Here is a 24,963-nt window from a genome sequence, read left to right on the forward strand (position 1 = left end):
CTGGTATGTCACCTCTCAGAGGCTACCTCCACACATGGTTGCACTAGTGCCTCCACACATGGTTGCACACACACAAGTATTGCAGTAGTGTCCATTAAAGCAACTGATTTTTCCTGTGTGGAGAATCCAGTTGCATGTGCCTGGTACAGTGCCACAATCACACAGCAATATCTAAGGAGGCATGGGCGCAGCCAAAATTGAAATGGCTTATAAAAAGCTGCTCCAGAGCAGGGAAGATTTCTGCCTAAATGGCTTATCGCACACCAGTCTCGGACAGTCCTGCTAATTACACTCTTCTCTCTCCCACCATTTATGCTGAACCGCAGACAAGTGCGGTACCTAAACATTCACAACCATGGGTCATTGGGTTGCGAGCCTCTAACTGGGGCTGGGAATCTCCCAGAATTACATTTGGCCTCCAGATGACAGAGATCCGTCACCCTTGAGAAAATGGCTGCTTTGGATGTTAATCTCAGTTAACTTCAGCAATGCAGATTCTTGTGCCGTGGTGGCAACTGCTTTGTGACTCTCGTTAAAACAATCTGCTCAAATCTCCAGTGGCCAATCAGAATCCTTGCTGGACAAAGGCCCTAGTTGGCCCCACCCACTTCCTAAAAAACTTGGTGGGTGCCAGAAAAGGTGATGGTGGACGCCATGACATCCATAGATACCACATATGAGACTCTTTCATTAGACCATGAGTCCCTTCCCCAAACTTCTCCCTTGCAATTCTCCACCTCCAAAACCTCAGGAATTTCCCAAGCCTGAACTGGCAACCCTCAGTCACATCTGATCAGCCCCAATAAAAGATCTCTCTGTCTTTAAAAAACAACAACTGGTTTTAGATCAGGAAGAGATTGGCCATGCCCCCTTGCCTTTTGCCCATCTGTCCTTACTTTAAAGTAAAGATTTTGAAAATCATAATACTGATTTCTCTCTCCAGGAAATGAAGGTACGTTACTGTATCGTAACAAGATTAGATTCTGCTATGCAGTGGTGGCGAACTTTTTGGCACTCCAGATGTTATGGACCCCATGCTGGCAGGGGCTGATGGGAATTGTAGTCCATAACATCTAGAGTGCCAAAGGTTCGCCACCACGGTGCTATAGCCAGATGTAGAAGTCATTCATTTTGCCTCAGCTGGAAAAAAAATATCAGACAAACATTTCACCAGTATAAGGTGGGTCTTTCTATTTAAAAAGACATATAGCTTCTCTCCAAGAATGGATGGTTTCCTTCTTTTGGAAAGTGGATCTCATCTGCTGCAAGTTAACCCTCGACTGAATGGATTTTAAATTCTTTCTAGTACCCGAAAGTCACTTGTTGGTGTGTTCAGTAGCTAAAGTCAGATATCCAGTGCTTAGGTTAGCCTCAAATATGAGTTAGATGCAAATGAAAGACACGTGTGTTATAATGCTGCATCAAATATTGGGGCAAAACCAGGAGAAAAATTCCTAATATTAATATCCATAGTTCATATTTGAATTTTTTTTAAAAAAAAATGATACATTTCATTTTTAGTTTCTTTTCTTCGTTTCTAATTTATACTCTGGCAACCAAAAAGCATATTTTTTTTCATAAAATTTGAGTATTTCCCCAGATATACAAACATATATTCACGGTGACAGCAAAAGTAGAAAATTACACTAAAACCCACACAAACCCTTGCCCAAAATTGCAATTTTATATTGATGCAAGTTAAATACAATATATGGATTTGGGACTGGAAAACCCAAACTGTTAGTGTGAATTAAATTTCAATTTAATTTCAGAGCTGCTAGAAGCTGCTGGCAGTGCTATAAGACAAATGTGTTTCAGTCACTTAAAAAATTTAGAATCTGTATGGTGTTGTGGTTAGTAAGGCTGACTGAGATTAGGGGATCCTATTGAGGCCTGAGCCTGTTTCTCTCTCTCAGTCTAATTTACCTCACAAGTATGCTGTGAGGATAAAATGGAGGAGAGCTTGTCTCAAGTTTCTTTGAGTTTGAGTTTGAGAAACTTGTCTCAAGTCTCTTTGAGATACAGCAAGATGAAACTGTAACAGTTATCTAGACAGACAAAAACTAATGAATTTTCTAAAATTATCATAGCAAAGGTGTTGTAAACATGGTCTGGCCAATGGAAAACCGTTGTAAATTCTGTAGTAAACTTCCTGTTAATTTTCTTCATATAAAATGCATCAAACTGGTTGCTAACAAACAGTAAACCCATTGCAGTTGTATAATAAACCAGTCTTAAACTCGTAGCAAAAATGTAAACATGTTTTAACATAGCAAAGGTAACTTTTGTTTGGGTAAGAGCCATTATTAAATCAGTAGTTAATCTACTAGATGTCCACAAAAAGCCTAGAGCAAATGTCTGTAATACCCATATCGAAAGTTTCATAAATATGTTGTAAAACATGTGTTAACCATGCCATAAAACTGATGAATGGTTATGTTGGAACTGTTATAAGTAAGCAGAAATAAAGAGAATAATCTATATGAGTACCTTAATTTGATGATGCTTAAAACTCTACTATGCTTTTTACATCAAAATCCATAAAACGGTAGTACCAGTAATCTAAAAAAATCCTATTACAAACATAGGGTAAACATATCCACAGTAGTTTGTGACTAAGGGCTGGTTTTTAAAAGTCTGACAATTAGGCAAACAGTTTGTAATAAAATCATTAGGATATTCTACATCTATGTCAAACCCATTTACCAAAGTTTTATATATGAGGCCCACACACAACAATTTTTTGTAATCTTATCCTGATCTAAACATAATTTGGGGCATCAATTTGCTCAGGATACCCATGTTTTAAATATTTCATAAGACAATGACCAAAAACATAAAACTATCTTAGTCATAATATAAAGCCATCATCAAGTTACTAAAATTATATTTTAAAACTATTTTTATAAGGTTTCTGGCCTGTTTTCCCCAACTTTTTAAAGCAGTAGTATAATACAACGTTCAGCAAAGTTGTATTGTTAATGTTACCAAAGAATACAACTTGTTACAGTCCTGTAGTAAACCTATTGTAAACAAATTGGTAAATGTTATTTACAATAGATTTATGTTCTAGTTTTCAAACATGGCACTGTAGTACACTGTCCAAAAGGTATATGAAACTGACCTTCTACCAAAACCTTTAGTAAATGTAAAAGTTTTTGTTTCAAAGACAAACAATACATTTCTTTGAGGATTGTTTTGAAAAAAAACTAGCTTTGTAATTCAATATCCGGTTATTTTGTTGGGCTAAATGCTTGCACTTAGTACTCAGTTTCAAAAAGCAGTGTGTTGACATCTGAAACGCCAACACCTAAACCTACACAGGTTGTTCTGTAAGCCTCATAGCAAACCTATAGTAAATCTCTCGCCCAGGTTAAACTACTGTGTAAGCTTCTTTCCTTTTTCACACAGTGGATAAAAAACAGCGGATTTTTTTTTCTCTTGGAGATGTTTTTTTGTTTGTTTGTTTGTTTTAAACAGGGAATGGCTCTGAGAGAAGACAGGCTCACAGGCGTCCCCAACACACACACGTATTTTCAGGGGTGCCTCACCCACACGCTCCCATTCGCTCTGGACGGGAGAAGGAACTGTTGCCGAAGAGATCGGCTGAGAGGAGAAGGGCATCAAGAGGCCTTTATTCCCACTACCGCATCCACCTCTTCTTCAGGCTGCAGTGTGTGCCACTGGGCAATGGGTCTCCGCGGATTGGCCAGCATGTCGGACCAATGGCGCAGCTCGGCACCTGTCGCGTTGCATCCAACGAAGACCTTCCCGATAGCTTCGTTCTTGCCCAGTTTGTCATAGTCGAGGACTGTCAGAACGACCTGGACTTTCTATCATGGAAGAAGAAACAACACGGATTTAATTTGCACTCCAGACTCAATGTAGCACATTGTAAAGCATCACGTGGAGCACAGAATTCTGTGGGGGGAAATGTGATGATAAACTGTGTGAGTCATAGGCCCCTTCCACACATGCAGAACAATGCACTTTCAATCCACTTTCACAATTGTTTGCAAATGGATTTTGCTATACCACCCAGCTGCAAAGTGTATCGCAAGTGTATTGAAAGTGCATTGAAAGTGCATCTCGCTACCAGTTTTGCCCTCCAGCCCCTCCTGAGCTCTCTTTCTCCTCAACCATGGATTCGGGATACATGCTTGCCGCATCACAAGGAAAAGTGCCTGAGGAGAATGAATTGCAAGAAAACAGAATGTGTGGGGAGAAGACCATTCAATCCTGCCTGCCATTTTCCACATCAAATCTCACCCTTTGCAGCCACCTGGGCTGAGATCCATCTGTTTCCAAACACTTAGTTCAGCCCTTAGAATCATATAGAAGGATAAATTACACTGCCTGGCACTAAAAGGCTGTATTTTTCAAGAGCTTGCAGCTATAAGGGAATGTTTACTCTCAACCATAACCTAGGATCAGCAAACTGTATGAAGTTTTAACCTTTTTCTACTCACAGATTTTTATTACAGATATGATAACTTATTTTCATTTTTGGGAGCATCAATTTCATATTGAAAATTGCACATATTTTGAATGAGGCATCAATTTTCTGAAGAAAGAAAGAAAGAAAGAAAGAAAGAAAGAAAGAAAGAAAGAAAGAAAGAAAGAAAGAAAGAAAGAAAGAAAGAAAGAAAGAAAGAAAGAAAGAAAGAAAGAAAGAAAGAAAGAAAGAAAGAAAGAAAAGTTTTACAGCTAAGGGAAAGAAAGGGCACTATGCATAACGACTATTTGCAGCAATCCTTTATTGGCATAGACAACAGTACATGCATAACAACTAGCCAATCGCCTACTAGCCAATAGCCACACATGATGTTCAGTAACAAGCTAGTCCATGTAATGTGTTTTGAGACCTGATGATAAAAGTTAACATGTGAACTAACACTTCAGAAAAGCCATTTTTTTGTCCCACGGCAAAATGTCACTTTTCAACAGAGTAAAAATCAGAAGTGGGATCCAGCAGGTTCTCACAGGTTCCCGAGAGTAGGTTACTAATTATATGTGTGTGCCGAGAGGGGGTTCCTAATAGGTGATTTTGCCACGTGATTTTTGCCTTAGTTACGCCCCTTCTCTGAGCAGTAGCGAGCAGAACTTGGAGCAGTCTAGCAGGAGGTACACCGGCGTGCGCCGGTGCCTGCGCCTGCGTGCATTCGTTTCCCACCCAAGGACCGGCGGAGTGGCTGCGTCCTTGCCACAGCCCCGCCCAGGAATGCCCCGCCCCGGAATGCCTGGCCACGCCCCCGTCGTGCCCCGCCCAGCCCCATTGGCGCTGCGCCACAGTTTGAATCCCACCACCATGGGAACCTGTTACTAAAATTTTTGGATCCCACCACTGGTAAAAATATGTGTGCAAATAGCACAAGTGAACAAAACTTTAGTGGCTAATTTATTTGCGGTACTGGGGAAGGCGAGAGAGCTGACTTACCTGGATTTGTTCAAAAGGCACCTCAAAACTGAAGGATTCATTGTAATAGGGATTCAGGGTATTTTTCTTTATAGTCGTTTTCTTCTTCTTGATACGTTTCCCGCCCTGCATGAGATGGATTTTAACATAGGGGTCTGGAGAAAGGGAAAGAGGGAGATCAGAACAACAGGTAATGCTTTATACCACCAGCACATGAGTTGCAATAGCTGTACATCTTCGACAGAGCATGCAGAGAGTTGCTGGTTCCATCCCTGGCATGTCCTGGAGGTAGAAGATGATGTGAAAATTCTCGACTTGAGGCCCTGGACCACTGGCGTATCTGTCCGGGGATGGGGGGGGTACCCCTTGTCCCCGGGCACCACTGATCTAGTCACGTGGGGGCACAAAATTGGTCCCCCATGTGACTAGGTCTGGTATGAAGAAATGAGGCAGCAGGAAGTCCTGCTGCTTCGTCATCGGGCTCCCTCAGCCCTGCCCATGTCGTCATTGATGTGGGCAGATCCAAGGATGCCTGAGGATGCTGCCCCCACCCCTGCCCCCCTGAGCCCCACTCCCAGTCTCAGTGTCTATAAAAGCACCTCTTGGAGGATGGAGCCCTGGGGAGGGGAGGAAGGTGGGGAGGGGAAAGGGGTGGAGCCCCACCTCCAGGCGCCGTGCGGGGGTGCCTGGAGACAAATTGTCTCTGGGCGCCATTTCCCCCACGATACGCCTCTGCCCTGGAGAGCCACTGCGATCTTGGTAAATCAAGGATCTGACTCAATATAAGGCACGTTCATGTGGCTTTTGCCTCACTTTTTCCATCTATACTACGAAGAGGCAGTCTTACCTGACAGTCCCCCCACATCCATCTTCTTGAGGTTTTTGGCTTCTAGCACAATGACCGTCAGCTTCCCAGCTGTGGGGACGTACCGCAGCGAAAAGCAAACGTCTCCCAGCTTCTCATGCTGTGGGAAGAAAGAGGGTCGATACAGAGCTGAGATGGAGGCATCAGGGACCATCTCCATCGTCACCTTCAGAAAATAGCTTGTAATCAACAACACTCCTAGCAAGCAGGGATGACTGGGCGTGAAAAACTGGCACATCAGTATGGATGAAAATGAGCCAGTGTGTGAATCGGCTCATTATGCTGGACAGGAAGAATTGCCTCGACACCCACGGAACAAGCACCCCTTCTCTTAGCCAAATGCCAGTCACAGGATCAATATCCTCCTCATTGGCTCTGTCCCTCAAATATCATTGAGTCAGTCCTCTGCAGAAAGTGCTGATCAAAAAACACATCAGGTGCCAGTTAAATTCATATTATATTTCCCCAATGGAGCAAACAGTGATTCCCAGACCATTTCAGATGAGAAGAAGAGTTTGGATGTATACCCCACCTTTCTCTGCTGTGAGGAGATTCAAGGTGGCTTACGAGCTCCTTTCCCTTCCCCTCCCCACAACAGACACCTTGTGAGGTAGGTGGGGCTGAGAGAGTTCTGAGAGAACTGTGACTAGCCCAAGGTCACCCAGCAGGAATGTAGAAAGAAGAAGAAGAAGAGTTTGGATTTATATCCCCCCTTTCTCTCCTGCAGGAGACTCAAAGGGGCTTACAATCTCCTTGCCCTTCCCCCCGTCACAACAAACACCCTGTGAGGTAGGTGGGGCTGAGAGAGCTCCGAGAAGCTGTGACTAGCCCAAGGTCACCCAGCTGGTGTGTGTGGGAGTGTACAGGCTAATCTGAATTCCCCAGAGAAGCCTCCACAGCTCAGGCGGCAGAGCTGGGAATCAAACCCGGTTCCTCCAGATTAGATACACGAGCTCTTAACCTCCTACGCCACTGCTGCTCCTGAGCGGAAACACATCCGGTTCACTAGATAAGTGGCGAACTCAGGTGGAGGAGTGTGGAAATCAAACCCGGTTCTCCAGATTAGAATCCACCTGCTCTCAACCACTACACCATGCTGGCTCTCAAATGAGGAAATGGCATGGTGTGGGGAGGCTGAAGCTCTCCCCCCCCGCCCCCAGGTTCCACAGTCCTGACCCAAACTGGGCCCAACCACAGCTCAGGAGTAATTTAATTCCCAGGCCAGGTCTGTTGAGTGGCCCTGTGGCCTTTTATTTCCCCATCCAGTCACAGCTGACCGATGGCGACCCTGTAAGGTTTTCAAGGCAAAAGACATTCAAAGGTGGTTTGCCGTTGCCTGCCTCTGCGATGTGCCCCTGGTATTCCTTGGAGTCCAAACACTTGCCAGGATCAAGGCTGAGAGAGCATGACAATCCTACGGTAACCCAGCAAATTTCCATGGCGCATGTGGGGACTTGAACCGGAGGTCCCAGTTCCTAGTTCCGCACCTTAGCCACCACATCAAGCTGACTTTATAGCACAGTGATAGCGAACCTTTGGCACTCCAGATGTTATGGACTACAATTCCCATCAGCCCCTACCAGCATGGCCAATTGGCTAAAGGTTCTAAAGTGCTAAAGGTTCGCCACCACGGTTATAGCATGTGAATGGTTAGAAAGTGTCGGTCTGTTCCCAGATATCCCAGCACCTCATCTATCTTGACTCCGTGAAAGAGGGTTCATATCTTGTTGCCTACCTCTTCTTTCTCTGCCGACTGCAGGTCCCGCCATTCCTCGATCACATGTGCCAAGTCCACAGTGTTCATGGGGATGCGGATCTCCCCTATGGCGTCGTGTTTGGAGAAGCGGTCAAAGTCATAAACAGCCATGACGAGGGTCTTGCCCCCCAGTTCTGAATAGGGAACCTAAGTGAAAACACACAATGGAATCATTCAGTTGCTGGGCAAGGGTGCAGGTTATGAGATGGGAGCGTCACCCCAGGATGGAGAGAGGTCAGAGCAGAGGCGTAGCTCCAAGGGGATAGGGGACACGATGCACTGGGCATGCACCTCTGGGGGTGTGTGGCAAGGGCGTGGCAGGGGCATTCTGGGGCGGGACAGGGGTGGAGGATGCATTGGTGCACCTGCTGCTTTCCCCCCTTACTACACCTCTGGGTCAGAGCTAAGAAGCAGGGTCTGCAAGTGGGGAATTTCCAAAAAACACACAAGCTCGGAAGAAGACAGGGATGGGAAAGTTACCTTAAATGTGAACGACTCGTTGAATGTGGGGGTGAGGGTTTTGCGGTGGACTTTGGTCTCGAATTTCTTCTTCTTCTCTGGTAGCAGGAAGACCTTGACGTAAGGGTCAGAGGTGCCCCCAATGTCCAACGCTGGGAGATCAGCCGCTTGTAAAATGCCCACCACAAGCTGGGGGAAAGATTAAAGGGGAAACTTCATGAGCAACACTCAAAGAGGACAGCTCCCCAGCTCATGGGGAAGGGGAGGTGGGTTCATGATGGTCACATGGCTAGCCAATTGGTATTCGGCAAGGGCTAGCCAATCAGCATACTGCCACAGGGCCCAGACAAACATCACTCTACTCAGCCATCTGATTGTCACATGGGCTAGCTAACCGGCATTTGCATAGGTTTGCCAATCGGTATGCTGCACAGACAGCCAATCAGTATTCTTCTGCTGTTAACATGTTGCCCTTGAGCTCAATTCCGTTTATAAGCTTGTGTGTCTGCTCCAAAAGGGAAGAGGGTATATGCACAGCTGTCTCACTACCCTAACTACATATATGGTATGGTATGGTATGTTTAATTTATATACCGCCAAGATAATAACAGTATCAGCAATCAAAACATCATACTACAGACATCAAAAAGATAATATTAATAAACAAGGGTCAAAAAACATAGCATCATAACATCATAAGCATAACATCATAGACATAACTTCATAATAAAAACATAACATCATAAATATAACATTTAAAATAATAAGCATAGAATCATTAAATATAACATTAAGAACAATGATAAACCTAGTAGGGATGAATAAATGTCCTCTTCTGTTTCTGTTAAATCTGGGACCACACTACTTGTAGGAGCGCCTTCTGTCATACAGACTGGCCCAGGTGCTGATATCATGGGGGAGGGGGGCGTTGGCTGCTCCTTCCCCCTCTCAGGTGTGGGGGTGCTGCATGGAAGGCTTTTTCTGTAATAGCCCCCACTTTATGGAATGCCCTCTTACTGGTGGTATGACAGCCGTCGACACTATATACCTTTCGGCACCTGCTTAAGATAGTCATCTTCACTATGCTAGAAGAAAAGGGCAATATAGGGGGTCATCTGCTCCAATCTGGGATGGAGAGTAAACTCCTTGCCATCATCACCTGGGTGCTTTGGAAGTCATAGTCAAGCGAGTACTGAAGTTTCCCCAATTTCTCCTGAGGTTTTTCCTCCTTCGGTTCCTGCAACAGGGATGGGTCCAAATCCTCTATCTCAGGCTGGACCTGGAATAAAGAGTCAGAACAGCCAATAAGGAAGCAGGAAGACCAAAGAAAAGACACGTATCCCTTGTCCTTCTCAACAGATCGCCCCTTAGTTCCTCGATACCATTTAAACGGGGATGCATAGCAGGTTATAGATGCATAATGCTGAACCCTTAGGAGAGCTATATCATTGGCTAGGTTCAGTGTTCTGCCTTCAGCGCTGCTATATGGTAGATTTTTTTAAAAATAGAGGGCGCGAAGAGTAACTCCTGTAACTCAAATCAACTGGAAACTTTAACCCATATGAGGGAATTAGGGGGAAATATGCAAGCGCTCTTCCCTTGAACTGTGGCAGGATTTCAGATACTCAAAAGATCTTATACTTGCTAAATAACAGACACAGACAGACAGACAGACAGACAGACAGACGCCTTTATTGGCATTATAAATTACCATATTACAATATTAAAAACAAAAAAGGGAACATTTATCTATTAACTGAATCCATTAAAATATATTAAAAATATGCATTAAACATCTATGTACAGACCCTGTATAAGGAACACAAAGAGAATTTACCATGACTATTTTATGGAGAACAATTACATTTAGCCAGGTAATGCTTCAGAAAGTTCGCAACATTTTCACAGATAAGTTCACAATGACCATTAAGTAGGAAGTTCATAACAGATGATGACATATCAATGTTTAACCTCTCTATCAAGGGATGAATATACATAGAGCGTGGAAGATCATATATAGAAGACTCTAAAAGTACATTGTTGGACAGTCTCAACAGCCATTTTACACTGGAATAGCCTATCCTCATAGCCTGATTTTGTAGTTTGTGAATGGGTGGCCAAGTTTTTACTAGAAATGATACACCCTAAAGGATAGTTCTGGTTTTTTAACTTTGTTGTGTCCGTCTGTTATTAAGAGATTCTTTGTTATCATTCTCTTTGGGGATTGTTTTAAATCTGGTTTTTGTTTTCTCTGTATTTTACCTGTATCATCTTATGTGCCAATAAAGGCTTGGTGCACAAAACAGATAACTTGAAACTGGATATCTGGTGTCCTTTCGCTGAGCTGTGCCTGAGAGGAGGGCACTGGTATCTTCTAAACAATCCATTTATTTACAAATGTACGGGTGAGTAGCAGTGGTGGGATCCAAAAAATTTAGTAACAGGTTCCCATGGTGGTGGGATTCAAACAGTGGCGTAGCACCAATGGGGCTGGGTGGGACACGACGGGGGGTGGCCGGGCATTCTGGGGCGGGGCATTAATAATTTCTCTTATTCTGTTACAGTAAAAAACTCTTTCTGTAAAAAAAAAGTTCCTAATTTCCAGCTGGTATCTTTCTGTCCATAATTTAAACTCATTATGGCAAGTCCTATCGTCTACTGCCAACAGAAACAACGACTTCTCCTCTAATTGACTGCCTGTCAAATACTTAATACTTTCAAATACTTAATTTTGTTTCTAGAAATCAAAAGAAGGATACTTTCCTTAAACAAGGAACTTTATCATATTTTTAAAACATGTTTTTAAAACAGCCCAACAGGGAGAATTATCCCGTTTTCAACCTTAGCTAACCAGCCACATAGGAAACAACAGGACTTTATGATTTTTGGACCTCTCTCGGCACACACAAATAATTAGTAACCCACTCTTGGGAACTGGTGAGAACCTGCTGGATCCCACCTCTGGTGAATAGGTATTATTGGGGAGAGAAGCATGCATGCAGATGAAGCTCCTTTCACTGAAATATCTGGTTCTCATCTTCCCCCCTCCCCAAAGAACATATCCCCCCCACGGATGAAATGTTCTTGTTATGTTGTACACCCACAATGGACTAAGCTGGGTCTGGCAGGTGGACACAACTCAGCTGCCAGATCCTTAAAACACTGCCCCCACCAGTGGCAAGGCCCTGCCAAAACGTAACGGGAAAGTCACTTTGCTTGACAGAACGTCCACGCTGCTGGGAACGCCATCCCTTGCAGCTGTTCTGCTTTCCGCCACAGCACGCACACAGAACATTTTGCAAATCTTGTGCTGTTCCAGAACCAGAAAACTGCCCACCCACCACTCAGGGCGGGTAAACAAATGTATGCCTGCATGTCCATCTTCCCTCTTTTCCCTGTTAAATTCACTTTCGTGCGCAGGCGTCTGCTTTGCCCACGCATCCTTGGCAAATTTCCATCCCCTGCTCCAGCTCCTTCCTGAAGGGTAGCTGCGTTAATCGATTGTGGCAAAACAAAACAGGAACCCAGCAGCACCTTAAGAACCTAGCGGCGTTTGTTCCGGCATGAGCTTTTGTGAGTCACTTCTTCAGACGTGTTTATACAGCTGAGCTCCTGCCCGCCTGCCCTTCGTTCTCCTGTGACCTTTTACTGTCTCTTGAGGTTCCATTCATCCTTCCCCAAGGTCAGTATCTCAAGGTCAGAAACCAGCTGCTAAGGGGGGATTAGACACCTAGCTGCTTTGGCTAATTACGGCTCATCTCTTCCAGCCCCACAAGCTAGCAAGACTGGAGCTGGAGAAAAGCCAGATCTGGTGTTCTCCTAGATCAGGAGTGGCCAACCTATGACGCTCCAGATGTTCATGGATTACAATTCCCATCAGCCATTGCCAGCATGGCCAGTCAGCCATGCTGGCAGGGGCTGAGGGGAATTGTAGTCCATGAACATCTGTAACACCATAGGTTGGCCACCCCTGTCCTAGATGTTCCTTACCTACTCTGTTCTTCAGTGCTGTGCCTATGTGTGCTGTCCACGTCTGAATTATGGCATCTCATGTCTAAATTATGGCGTTCCCAAGAGGTTTTCAAGGCAAGAGACCTTTGGAGGTGGTTTGTCATAACCTGCCTCCACGTCACGACCCTGGTTGTCCTTGGTGGTCACCCATTCAAATACTTGCCAGGATCAAGGCAGGGAATATATGACTGACCCAGCAGAAGAAGAAGAAGAAGGAGGAGGAGGAGGAGGAGGAGGAGGAGGAGGAGGAGGAGGAGTTTGGATTTATACCTCACCCTTTCTCTCCTGTAAGGAGACTCAAAGAAGCTTACAATCTCCTTTCCCTTCCCCACCACCCACAACAAACAACCTGTGAGGTGGGTAGGGCTGAGAGAGCTCCGAAGAACTGTGACTAGCCCAAGGTCACCCAGCTGGCATGCATTGGTGTGCACAAGCTAATCTGGTTCACCAGATAAGCCTCCGCAGCTCAAGTGGCAGAGTGGGGAATCAAACCCAGTCCTCCAGATTAGAGTGCACCTGCTCTTAACTACTACACCATGCTGGCTCTCAATTGCCTACTCCTTGGAGGTCTCCCATCAAAATACTTGCTAGGATCGAGCCTGCTTAGCTTCTGTGATGAGACAAGATCAGGCTAGCCCAGGGATACCTGGCTCGGGGCTCTTCAATGCTTGATTGACATTATTCTGGCACAATTCACAGGCAGTGCTGTTGAATGGGGGAAGCCAACTCTTTATAGAATAGAATCTCCAGGAGCTTCAGGATGTTCAGGGTCCGCTAATTCTATCAGTTTCTGCCCAGCATGGGCCACCACAGCTGGGACAGAGGCTGGGATGGGACTGTGTGCCCTGAACATCTGGGAGAGCCAAGAGGTTCCCACCTTTAGTCGAACCGATACCAGACTTTATCAGCTCTACCAGCATGGCCAATTGGCCATGCTGACAGAGGCTGATGGGAATTGCAGTTCCTGAACATCTGGAGAGCCGCAGGTTCCCTACCCCTGATGTAGAAGAAGTTATTTTTTAATCCCATGATCCTTCCTTCAGTGAACTCAAGACTGCATACATGATTCTCCTCTCAATTTCATTCTAACAATACTACAAAACTGGCCAGGCTGAGAGAACGGCTGACCCGTGGAGATCAAGTGAGCTTCAAGGTTGGATGGGGATTTAAACCTGGATGATCGCACTCCTTGGAGTGGTGCTCTAACCACTGTACAACCCTGTCTCAGGCATTTTAAGACACAAACTTTAATCACTGCCGACACCTACACAAATTCCAGAATCCATTCGTGTCAAGTGGTCCCCCTCTTTTTGAAGCAGATTTCAATTCACTTTGCAACTGATTAAAAAGTAGATGTATCAATCAGTTGGTTTTGTAACTATTATCTCCCTAAACCTGTCTATAAATTTATTATGTGCTTATAATCGTTACGGGCACCTACTGATCATTCAATTGAACTATTAATTCATATATGCAAACTTATTTAATAATAGCAACAATAGAAATAACATCATTAAAGTGTTTTCTCAAAATATAACATTAAGGCCTGTAGTCAGATGAGTATATTAATGAATCACTTCATCGGAGCATGTTATCGAGAAGACGCTGCATAATTGTCCATGTAGAAGCAACCTTGGGCTCATTCCGCACATGTAGAATAATGCACTTGCAAACTGTTTTCAGTGCTCTTTGAAGCTGTGCGGAATAGCAAAATCCACTTGCAAACCATTGTGAAAATGGTTTGAAAACACATTATTTTGCATGTGCGGAAGGGGCCGTAGTCTATCAGTGACTATGAACTAGGGTGGACCCTCCATATTCAGATGCATTACACGCCAGGATACTCATTTTTTAGGCCTCTTCCGCACATGCAGAATAATGTGCTTTCACTCCACTTTGCAGCTGGTTTTTACTGCGCAGAATAGCAAAATCAACTTGCAAACACTTGTGAAAGTGGATTGAAAGTGCATTATTCTGCCTGTGCGGAAGAGGCCTTAGGAGGAGCAACAGGGGGAAGACTTTGCCCTACCTACTTTCATCCTGGGCATCCCAAAGACTCCAGGAAACTACTGATGACAACTACAGGAAACGTTGGCCACTCCACTCCCAAGGGCCACAACAGGCAACACTCACTGCGAGGCTTTTCGTAGCATCCCCCTTTCCGGGAAAACGTTTGTGTTGGGTCTGTCAGGAGAACCGCCAGTGTCTCACCTTATCAATGTAGCTCTTGCCCAGCTCCTTCACCTCCTTCATGTTGATCTGGGCCTTCACTTTGTCTTTCCCTTTCTTCCCTTTCTTCTTTTTGCCGCAGCATTTCTTGCAGGCGCAGAAGCAGCAGCAGAGGAGGAGGAGGGCGACGACGATGAGGATGGAGGCCAAAGCCCAGGGCGGGACTGAAGCAGAGCAGAAGAGTTATGGGAGAGGGGAGGCAGCTGAGTCTGCAGTGGGGTCAGAGGTGGGATCCAGCACGTTCTCACAGGTTCCCGAGAGTAGGTTACTAATTATTTGTGTGTGCCAAGAGGGGGCTACTAATTGGTGATTTTGCCACGTGATGTTTGCCTTAGTTACGCCCCTCCTCTCAGCAGTAGCGCACAAAACTTGAAGCAGTCTAGCAGGAGGTGCACCACGCGGCGCAGGTGGCAGCTCTCGCGCCTGTGTGCATTCGCTTCCCCGCTACCAAGGAACGGCACAGCGAAGCCAAGGCCCCTTGCCAAGCAGCTCCCCCCCGCCCAGGAATGCCCCGCCCCGGAATGCCCCACCCCCATTGTGCCCCGCCCAGCCCCATTGGCACTACGGCACAGTTTGAATCCCACCACCATGGGAACCTGTTACTAAAATTTTTGGATCCCACCACTGATACTAGGTACTGATGCAGCGCTATCTTGGAGGCTATGGATAGGAGCCAGACTTCCACAGGGGAGAGGGGACAAGGGAGAGATCTCTGGGTGCCCTCTAACACATGCGGCATTGATTTTTGCCCTGCTTCCCCTGGGCAAACACTTGACCACTCAAAAACAGCCATTTTCCAAGGTTCTGGTGTTTTAGTCCATTCATTCCGTCCCACCCCTCTTGCAAAGCCAGTCTATTTACTAATAGGTAGACACCTGTCTTCCAACTTTTGTCAGGGATCCTTGACACGGAGGCCACCAAGACCTTTTCTGGCACCCGCCAAGTGTTTTTAGAAAGTGCATGGGGGCAGGGAGGGCCCTGCAAGGCTTATGACTGACTATTGGAGATCTGATTGACTGTGCAAATTGTTTTAAATGGCAGTGGCTGCCACCACAGCATCGGGTAGTCAGAGTTAAACTGGGGCAACCATTTTGTGGCTGGCTTCGCCTCCTTGGGCAGCCATTTTGTGGCAGCCATTTTGCGGCTGAGCCACTAGGCCCGTGGTGGCGAACCTTTGGCACTCCAGATGTTATGGACTACAATTCCCATCAGCCCCTGTTTCAATTCCCAATTGGCCATGCTGGCAGGGGCTGATGGGAATTGTAGTCCATAACATCTGGAGTGCCAAAGGTTCGCCACTACTGCACTAAGCTGTGTCAGAATTCAAAATGTGCCCGTAGACTCAGAAAGGTTAGGGGTCCCCTGCTGAGAATGTTTCTTGAATTCAAGCAGAGTTTCACAGCCAGGAGGACTGAAATGGCTCTTTTTTAAAAAGGTAAGACTTCATTAGCACCTTCATTGCCCCTGAAAGGAATTTCGGAATACCCGTATATCTCTCTGCATGAAAAGAAAAACTCTTGTCACAAGAAATGCTTATTTAAGTGATCCGGTGAATGAAGCCAACTGTATGCTTCTGCGTGATGTTCAATTGGATCCTATCTCAACCAGTTTGTGGGGGCCAAATGTATATCGTATATACTCATGTATAAGTCGAATTTTTCAGCACATTTGTAATGCTGAAAAAGCTCCCCTCGACTGATATGCGGGCCATTAAACTTTTGTGTGTGTTTTTACTTTGCCGGCCAGCAGGGGGCGCAGTTTTTATGCTAGTGACACCAAATTTTTCTTGGTGGGTACCCCTAGAAGACATCTCTGGGATGTTACCAAGCCAAGTTTAGGTAGAGAAGTTTGGTCTGCAGGGGGGTCCAAAGGTATGTGGACCCCCCAAAGGAGAAGTTCCCCATTCCCCCATTGTATTTCAATGGGGCGCTATTAGTAGATGGGGCTACCCTTTTGAGGGTCCATAACTTTGGACCCTCTGAACCAAACTTCACCAAACCTGGGTGGTCTCATCAGGAGAGTCTCTTTATGATACCAGCCAGGTTTGGTGAAGTTTGGGTCAGGGGATCCAAAGTTATTGATCCCCAAAAGGGTGCCCCATCCCCCATTGTTTACAATGAAGGCTAATAGTAGATTTTCCATTTCTGATAAGATCCCTCTTAAAATCTAAGTTGAGTTACATTTGGACATACAGATGATGATGAGGAATCCAGTTTTGAAGGATTTTAACTCTTGTGTTTTAGCTTGGTTACTGATTGAGCTAAGGTTTTGAAAATTTTTTTAAAAGTTATTGTTGATACCATATTGTTCTTGTTGACCCTCTTTTCCATTTACAGAGCCAGTTTACTGTTTTTCTTTGAAATAAATATTCAAAAACATTTAACCTACTGATGCCTCAATTGATGTAATTTTATTGGCATCTATTTTTATTTTTGAAATTTACCAGCAGCTGCTGCATTTCCCACCCTCGACTTATACGCGAGTCAATAAGTTTTCCCAGTTTTTTGTGGTAAAATTAGGTACCTCGACTTATATGCGGGTCGACTTATACACGAGTATATACGGTACTCTGGAACCAGGGACTGGGGAAAAACCCGGCTCTACCTACTTGGAAGTTTGCCCAGTTTGTTCATGAACTTGTCCTTCATGTCAGAGAAGACGTTCTCCTTGCGATGCTTCTTAGCTGCGCTTTTGAGGGGCGATCTACCTGGCTGCGGGTTCACACCTCCGAGCTACCCATGGCTGACCTCCGAGCCTCATTCATTGTTCAGACTGTAAGGTGAGAGAGAAAGACAGCTGATTTGCTTGCTCAGATTAGAGCTGGGCATTCAAGCAGTTTTAATCTATTAGAGCCATCATCGTTCATTTTCAAAAAGCATTCCTGTTTAAGGGGGAAATTCACTAGACTGGAACTCGCTCCGCAAACATGTTATGATGCCCGTCCATTTAGCAGGGCCACAAAGAGAGAGAGAGAGAGAGAGAGAGAGAGAGAGAGAGAGAGAGGAGGAGGAGAAGGAGGAGAAGGAGAAGAGAAGAAGAGAAGGAGAAGGAGAAGAAGAAGAAGAAGAAGAAGAAGAAGAAGAAGAAGAAGAAGAAGAAGAAGAAGAAGAAGAAGAAGAAGAAGAAGAAGAAGAAGAAGAAGAAGAAGAAGAAGAAGAAGAAGAAGAGGAGGAGGAGGAGGAGGAGGGAGGAGGAGGGAGGGAGGAGAGGAGGAGGAGGGAGTTGATGAGATCCCCCACTTTTCTTCTCCTTGCAAAGGGAGACTCAAAGGGGCTTACAATCCTTTCATTTCCCTTCTCCTCTTACCTCCTCTTTAATAGCAAACACCTTGTGAGGCAGACGTGGCTGAGGGAGCTACATAGAACTGTGACTAGCCTAAGGTCACCCAGCTGACATGTGTTGGAGCGCACAAGCTAATCTGGTTCACCAGATAAGCCCCCACAGCTCAAGTGGCAGAGCGGGGAATCAAACCCAGTTCTCCAGATTAGAGTGCACAGTTCTTCGGAGCTCTCTCAGCCCCAACTCCACCTCACAGGGGAACTGTCTCTGTTGAGAGGAGGAGAAAGAGACTGTAAGCCACTTTGAGTCTTCTGCAAGAGAGAAAGGGGGTATAAATCCAAACTCTTCTTCTTCTACACCAGGGGTCCCCAAACTTTTTAAACCGGGGGCCAGTTCACTGTCCCTCAGACTGTTGGAGGGCCGGACTAAAAAAAAACTGCTTATGAAACAAATTCCTATGCACAAATGGGATTGTAAAATGCTCTGATTTCACCTTTCAGCCTTTCTGTCATGGTCTATTTTTAGAACAGTGGCCAAAGTAGCAAAAAATGCATGGTAAAACAGGGTGGGCCCCTAAATATTGTTGGGAGGTTTGGGAATACCTTCCCTGTAAAAAAAAAAAAGCAGAACTTTCCTAAATGAAGCATTCCATCTAACCCAGGATCAGGTATGCTTCCTGGGTTCTTCCTCCCTAGCAGCCAGCGAGCGATTCACCAGCCTGGCTGATGCCAATGGGGAGTGAGAAGGCGGAAACAGAAAGCCTGAGGGAAGCAACACATACTACAATGGGGGGGGGGTAGCCGAGAGGAGGAAGAGGCTGGAGCAGGAGTTGCCACGATGTAAGATTTCCAACTCCCTGGAGTCCAAGAAAATTCATGGAGATTTTGGGGGTGCCATCATGTAATTGCAATCAACAGCCGTTGGGGCCGGTTCCTCCTCTCCCTCGAGCCCCCACTGCACATGAATGGAGCCATCGCCGCCATGCCTGGCGGGCCGGATAAATGCCTTCAGGGGGCCACATTTGGCCCCCGGGCCGTAGTTTGGGGACCCCTGTTCTACACCCTCAGGCTCTCTGCCGCAGCAGCGGCAGGCACCCCTTTTCAAGATAAAATCTCACCCAGTTCAACCGCGTTTATCCCCAAGTGAATGTGAACAAAATTACAGGCCTTCCTCTTTTTTCTTTTCACTAGTGGGTGCTTCAAGGAAAAAGCCTTCTGAGTCCCTTTCTCTTTAAAATAGAGAATAAAATGGACAGCGACTGGAATGTGAAAAGGAATGGGTTTTCAAGCCCATTTGTTCTTCGCAGGGGGTATTTATGGATCCAGTAGTTTTGGGGACAAATTTACTCAGCTTCTTTCTGCCATCTGTCCCTAGATAGACTATTTAATTTTCACAGTTCCTGCTGGCTTCTTGAGCAAATTAGCTCGAGCTGTTGACAGTTGCCAAGGAATAAGCCACAGGAGTACATTGCCTTCGTTTGGACCAATGAAGACATTGCCGAGGAATGAGGGCAAGCTTTCAAGTTCAACAGAACTCTTCGTCCAACTTGGCTCACAAGCAAAACCAACAACACCAGAAGTGAAAAGGAAATGAGAACCAATGCTGGGGAATATGGAGAAAGCCCCGTCTTCTAGTTTGAAAAGGTCTTTAAATGGACCTTTAGGGTACACAATCTTTAGGGTATGTATTTGATTTGATTCGATTTGATATTTGATTTGTATACCGCCCTCCCCCGGAGGGCTCAGGACGGTGAACAACATTGCAAGAAAACAGTGACATAGGAATACAAAACCAGCAATTCAGTATAAACAATAGTACCATCAGGTTAACAGCTAAGGCTAAGCACAACTAATCAACTAAAATAGCAGCATCACAAACATTAATATTGCATCTCTTAACAACAACATAGTAATGGCAAATTAACAATATAACATTTTATAAGAGCACAATAAAACAATAATAGCAGCGACATAGCATAACATATACTGCGAGGATGCTTGAGGAGGAATCTGCTTATAGGCATAAAGCAGTTCTGCTGAATTCAGTGGGAGTTCCTCACTAGGAATTTATTTAGGATTGTCAGCAGCATTAGGTGGGTTCACATTTTCGGCAGAAAGTATCACAGCATACTGGGGAAGCTCTGAAAGGATCCCGGGTGACAATAATTTGGGTCTGCCTCAGGCTTGGCCCATCCAACCTCTGACTGCAACTGGAAAAGGTGGTCTCATTGTGTTAGCAAAACCGGAGGTGAGTTTTCGCTGGTCTCTCGGGGATAGAGCCGAACCGGGTACAGCTTGCCTCCCTAATAGAACTTCTGCCTGCTTTGCATCTGGCAGGGTTGGATGTCCTCTGACGGGCAAGAGGCGGAGCTGTCCCTGAACAGAGCTGGGTGAAAACGGAGCTCTGTTTTGCGTTATCTGACCTAACTTAATCAGTACATCATAACGTCATTACAAACTGCAAAATGGACGTTGACTTCCTGTTGTGGGGGCGTCATCGTTTCATACCCCTGGCCTTCTGGGGCACTTGGAAGCTTTCTCACCACAGTGGGATTTTTTTTGTAACTGACCCAGATGAAAGATATTAGTCTATGATTACTATGGCAGAGTTGGGATTTGAACTCGGCTCTCCCAGATTCCTATCCCAACTATACTGATTGTTTTTTGTCTCCTGCTAGAGGGCCTCTTCTCTGGCTCCATTCATCTTCCTTCCCTACAAATAATCCTGGCTTGAGGCCAGTTTGCTCACACATTCAAGAACGGGAGAATTGGGATATCCTTGGCTTGGGCTTGCTTGAACTGTGGCCGGTAGGCTTGGTCAAAACCCTAGAAATTCGGTAAAATTCTGTAAAATTCAGATTTATTCAGGCATAAAATTATCTGCATGCCCGAATAAGACAAATAACATATTCGGATATAACTGAATATTCGGGTACGCCCAAGAAATTCGGGTCCGTCTGATTTTTTTTTTGTGCTTTTGCATTTTGGCCTGCAGGGGTGCATTTTGGCCTGCAGGGGGTGCATAAGCTAGCTGATGATACCACCCGAGTTTGGTGAGGTTTGGTTCAGGGGGTCCGAAGTTATGGACCCTCAAAGGGGTAGCCCCCATCTTCTGTTAGCTCCCATTGGAAACAGTGGGGAATGGGGGCACATGAAAAAAACACAAAAAATACCCCCCAAAAGCCCGGATACCTTGCATTCGGATTCGTTCATATTCAGGCAGGTCATATTCGGCCGATTTTGACCCGAATATGCTTGAATTCGCCCAGATTCATGCCAGACCCCGACCACACGGCCCGGAAAACTCACAACAGCCAGTTGATTCCGGCCGTGAGAAAATCTGTTTGCTAGCCACTGAGCATTCAAGATTCAGCAAACCTATTCTTTATGACCTTCTCCCTTTTCCTCGAGAGCCAGCATGGTATAGTGGTTAAGAGCAGGTGGATTCTAATCTGGAGAAACGGGTTTGATTCCCTACTCCTCCACCTGGGTGGCAGAGGCTTATCTGCTGAACCAGATGTGTTTCCGCACTCCTACATTCCTGCTGGGGGGCCTTGGGCCAGTCACAGTTCTTTCAGAACTCTCTCAGCCCCACCTGCCTCACAAAGTGTCTGTTGTGGGGAGAGGAATGGAAAGGAGCTTGTAGGCCACCTTAAGTCTCCTTACAGGAGAGAAAGGTGGGGTATAAACCCAAACTCTTCTTCTGAATGCTTCTCCTGCCCTTATTGGTTGGTATTTGCAGGTTTTACCGCACAGCTTGTTGCAAGATATATATTCACCTGCGTAATATATCCCCCAGATTTTTCCCTACTTTGGCTTAGACAGTTCTCCCCACCATTTGGTCCTCACAACAGCCCTGAGAGGTCGCCTCAACTGAAAGAGAACAATGACTCCAATGAGCTTCAAGACTGATGGAGAATTTGAATTCAAGTCTCTCCTATCTTTTTTGGTTGCCCTAATGGCCAAGCTACTCTAGGCTGACCCTATAGTTGAGCTTCCTACAAAAAATGATAAATTTGACGTGAAGGAATGTATGTGTGCCAAAGCATGTGAGCATCGCCCCCCCCCCATGCAAGCTCCTGAATCAAAACATAGGTTTACCCCCCTTCAGCAAGAACTAGGCCACATAGTCATTGTGCAATGAGGTGGACAGGGCTCATCTTGTTTACCCAAGCAGAGAAAAGGCTGTGGAGAGAGGATGGGATGACTGATTCGAAAATGCATCAAGTGGGATTAATCCAGGGGAGAGGAGGGAGGTATTTGGGTTAAACGAGTCCTTGAGTAAAGCATCGAATGGATATTCCGCTGCTCAGGAGCTGAGTGAGACTTCAGGTTGGGCGGTTGAGGTTTTGAGATGAGATTTGGGAGAGGGAGTGGGAAATGGGAGCTAGGAGGTGGGCAAACTATGAGGGCACATCTTGCCGGGAGGATCTTTCCCTTCAGACTGCAAGGTGTGTTCATAGCAGCAGCCGGCTGGATCCCAACATGGGTTAGTTAATGATCATCTCCCTCTTCCAGTTGTTAAAAGGCTCAAGGACTGAGTAGCACCATGGACAGCAGCAAAGGAGGTCAGGGGGTCATCTCAGGGTCTTGGCCAGCTTTTGAAAATTCTCAGCCGAATACCTGAGCTGTTTCTTTCTTCGGCACCAGGCTCAGCCATAGCTCTCGGGCCAAAAATGTAATTGTCCACCCTATGCTGGATTCTCTGGGCTGTGTGGTGTAGCAAAGGCTGTGCTCTGTGTCTAAGCTAAAGCCAGGACTCTCCGGCTATCAGCCAAGGGAATGTGGGGGAGCCCTATTAAAGTGGACGCCATGCTTCTCCCTTTCCACTTGCTGTTTCTTTTTGTGCGTGCACACACACAAGCGCGCACACACACACACAATGCAAAACAAAGCCTGCCGCTTCCCATAGCTCTCCCTATTTGGTTACATGCTCTCTTGCCTCATCTAGCCTTTGGAGGGGAAGGAAGACGCAGCTGTCGGGGGCATCCACCTCACCGTTGGCAGTTGCCTCTGATTGGTCCGAGCATCTCCCTGGATGCTGATGGACAGAACAGCAACAGCTTGGCTAAGGCGGAGGGAGGGGTGAACAGTCCCCCGTGGGGGTTTCTCTATAAGCAGGAAGGCAGGCAGGCACGTAAAGCATGGAATGCGGTCCAGCATTTCAGCACCATGGCCAGAGGAAGCATTTCAGGACCATGGCCAGAGCATTCGGTTGCCATGTTAGGAACATCTTCTCTTGCTACGCCTCCCCTACCTGAGAACCCGGGAAGGGACTCCCCTCTATTCTCCATATTCCTGCTTTAATCCACTTGTCTGCCACTCTTCCCAGGGTTCAGATGACGCCAACCACTTCCCCCAATTTTGCTCTGTAGACCCCCTCCCCAAACACACACACACCTCTCTACAAACCACCCAAAACGTTTCTGTTTTGGTCACTTTTAGAATGGTGATGGAACAAATAACTGGGTGCAAAGAAGAAAGGATCCACCCCCGTTCTTCTCCCCCACACACACACCACGCACACACACCCCGCCGGGAGCACCAGCATCAGATTATCCATAGTGTCTTGGCTGGCGTCTCTATAAATCAGAGTGACAGAATGTTTCTCTAACTTGGACGGTCCCCATTAATCTCTTGACAAATAGGCCAGAATGGCCCCAGGATTCAAAAGCAGACACCACAAACATCCTACAAGGCAACTCACTCTGTCTCCACTCCTTATGAACAGAAAGACTGAGCAGCACCATTTCTAGTCACCACAGTCCATCGCTCCAGTCCTTTTCAGCTCTTTGCTCTAATGCAGGGGTGGACCAGCTCTTCAACATGACGACCACACCTGGATCTCCACCCAGTTTGGAAGGCTCTGAGTTGGCTGTTAGTGTTTTGGGTGCCAAAAGGCCAAGGTTCTACTTGGTGTCTTCAACAAACGAGGGGCCAGGAAACCCAGATGTGCTCCCCTTCCCACCCCTACTGTTCTCAATGGCCCTTGGGGGGGGGGGGCTGTGTGACATATTGTTGTCTCCCTGCTGTAAACCACTCGATCACACCCTTCTCAAGCTGACCTGTTTTGAGGATTAGTGGGTTGTTGTTATATGACTTGACAGAGAAAAGTATTTTAATTATCAGCAATGGCTATTAAGTTAGAATTTTAAGTGTGCAGTTAAAGAGCAAGTGGTATTAATTGTTACTGTTCACACTTTAGGTAGATAAAATTGGGTGTCGTGTTCAGTTGTACTTTTAATAGTTTTTGTTCTTTTCCTTTTTTTGCTTTTTGTAAGCATTTTAAGTACGAATGTAATTTGAATACAAGAGAGAACGTTATATACATCTCCTTACAACAACTAGTAAGGCCTGGGACCCTCGTACCTTTGGGACCGCATTACCCCATATGTCCCAACTCGACCTCTGCGTTCAGCAGAGGCCAATTTACTGGAGGTCCCTGGCCCCTCAATGATGCGGCTGGCCTCCACCCGAGCCAAGGCCTTTACAGCTCTGGCGCCGGCCTGGTGGAACACTCTCCCTCCAGCTGTCCGGGCCCTGCGGGACCTTGGGGAATTCCGCAGGGCCTGTAAGACTGAGTTGTTCCACCGGGCCTTTGGAGAGACCAGCCGCTGAGGGTGCCCCAGCCTCCTCCTCTTTACCCCCATGGGTCCTTAATACCATCAGGACCATTATTGTTTATTAGGAGGGTTTCGTAAGGGTTTGTGGGATATGTTTTAGGATATTACTGTTGTTTTAAACCATATTTATATTTTTAGATGATGTTTTATTTGTACACCACCCTGAGCCTTTCAGGGATAGGGCAGTATATTAAATTCAAATAAAGGAAGGAAGGAAGGAAGGAAGGAAGGAAGGAAGGAAGGAAGGAAGGAAGGAAGGAAGGAAGGAAGGAAGGAAGGAAGGAAGGAAGGAAGGAAGGAAGGAAGGAAGGAAGGAAGGAAGGAAG

At 45.9% G+C, this 24,963-nt stretch overlaps 1 protein-coding gene across 1 annotated transcript in view; it reads right to left on the minus strand.

Moving 5' to 3' along the window:
• Positions 1-1,416: 1,416 nt before the first annotated feature.
• SYT5 (synaptotagmin 5) overlaps positions 1,417-24,963 on the minus strand; it is a 46,386-nt gene continuing 22,839 nt past the window's right edge. The window contains exons 2-9 of the mRNA XM_048517179.1: positions 17,345-17,508; positions 14,719-14,900; positions 9,656-9,775; positions 8,518-8,685; positions 8,017-8,184; positions 6,264-6,381; positions 5,438-5,571; positions 1,417-3,833 (exon numbers count right to left, since the gene is read on the minus strand). Of these exons, the coding sequence (XP_048373136.1) occupies positions 3,624-3,833; positions 5,438-5,571; positions 6,264-6,381; positions 8,017-8,184; positions 8,518-8,685; positions 9,656-9,775; positions 14,719-14,900; positions 17,345-17,384 (1,140 nt within the window). The 5' untranslated portion in view covers positions 17,385-17,508 and the 3' untranslated portion in view covers positions 1,417-3,623. The remainder of the gene's footprint in view (positions 3,834-5,437; positions 5,572-6,263; positions 6,382-8,016; positions 8,185-8,517; positions 8,686-9,655; positions 9,776-14,718; positions 14,901-17,344; positions 17,509-24,963) is intronic.

Source organism: Sphaerodactylus townsendi, linkage group LG15 (genome assembly GCF_021028975.2).
Source record: "Sphaerodactylus townsendi isolate TG3544 linkage group LG15, MPM_Stown_v2.3, whole genome shotgun sequence".
NCBI lineage: Eukaryota > Metazoa > Chordata > Lepidosauria > Squamata > Sphaerodactylidae > Sphaerodactylus > Sphaerodactylus townsendi.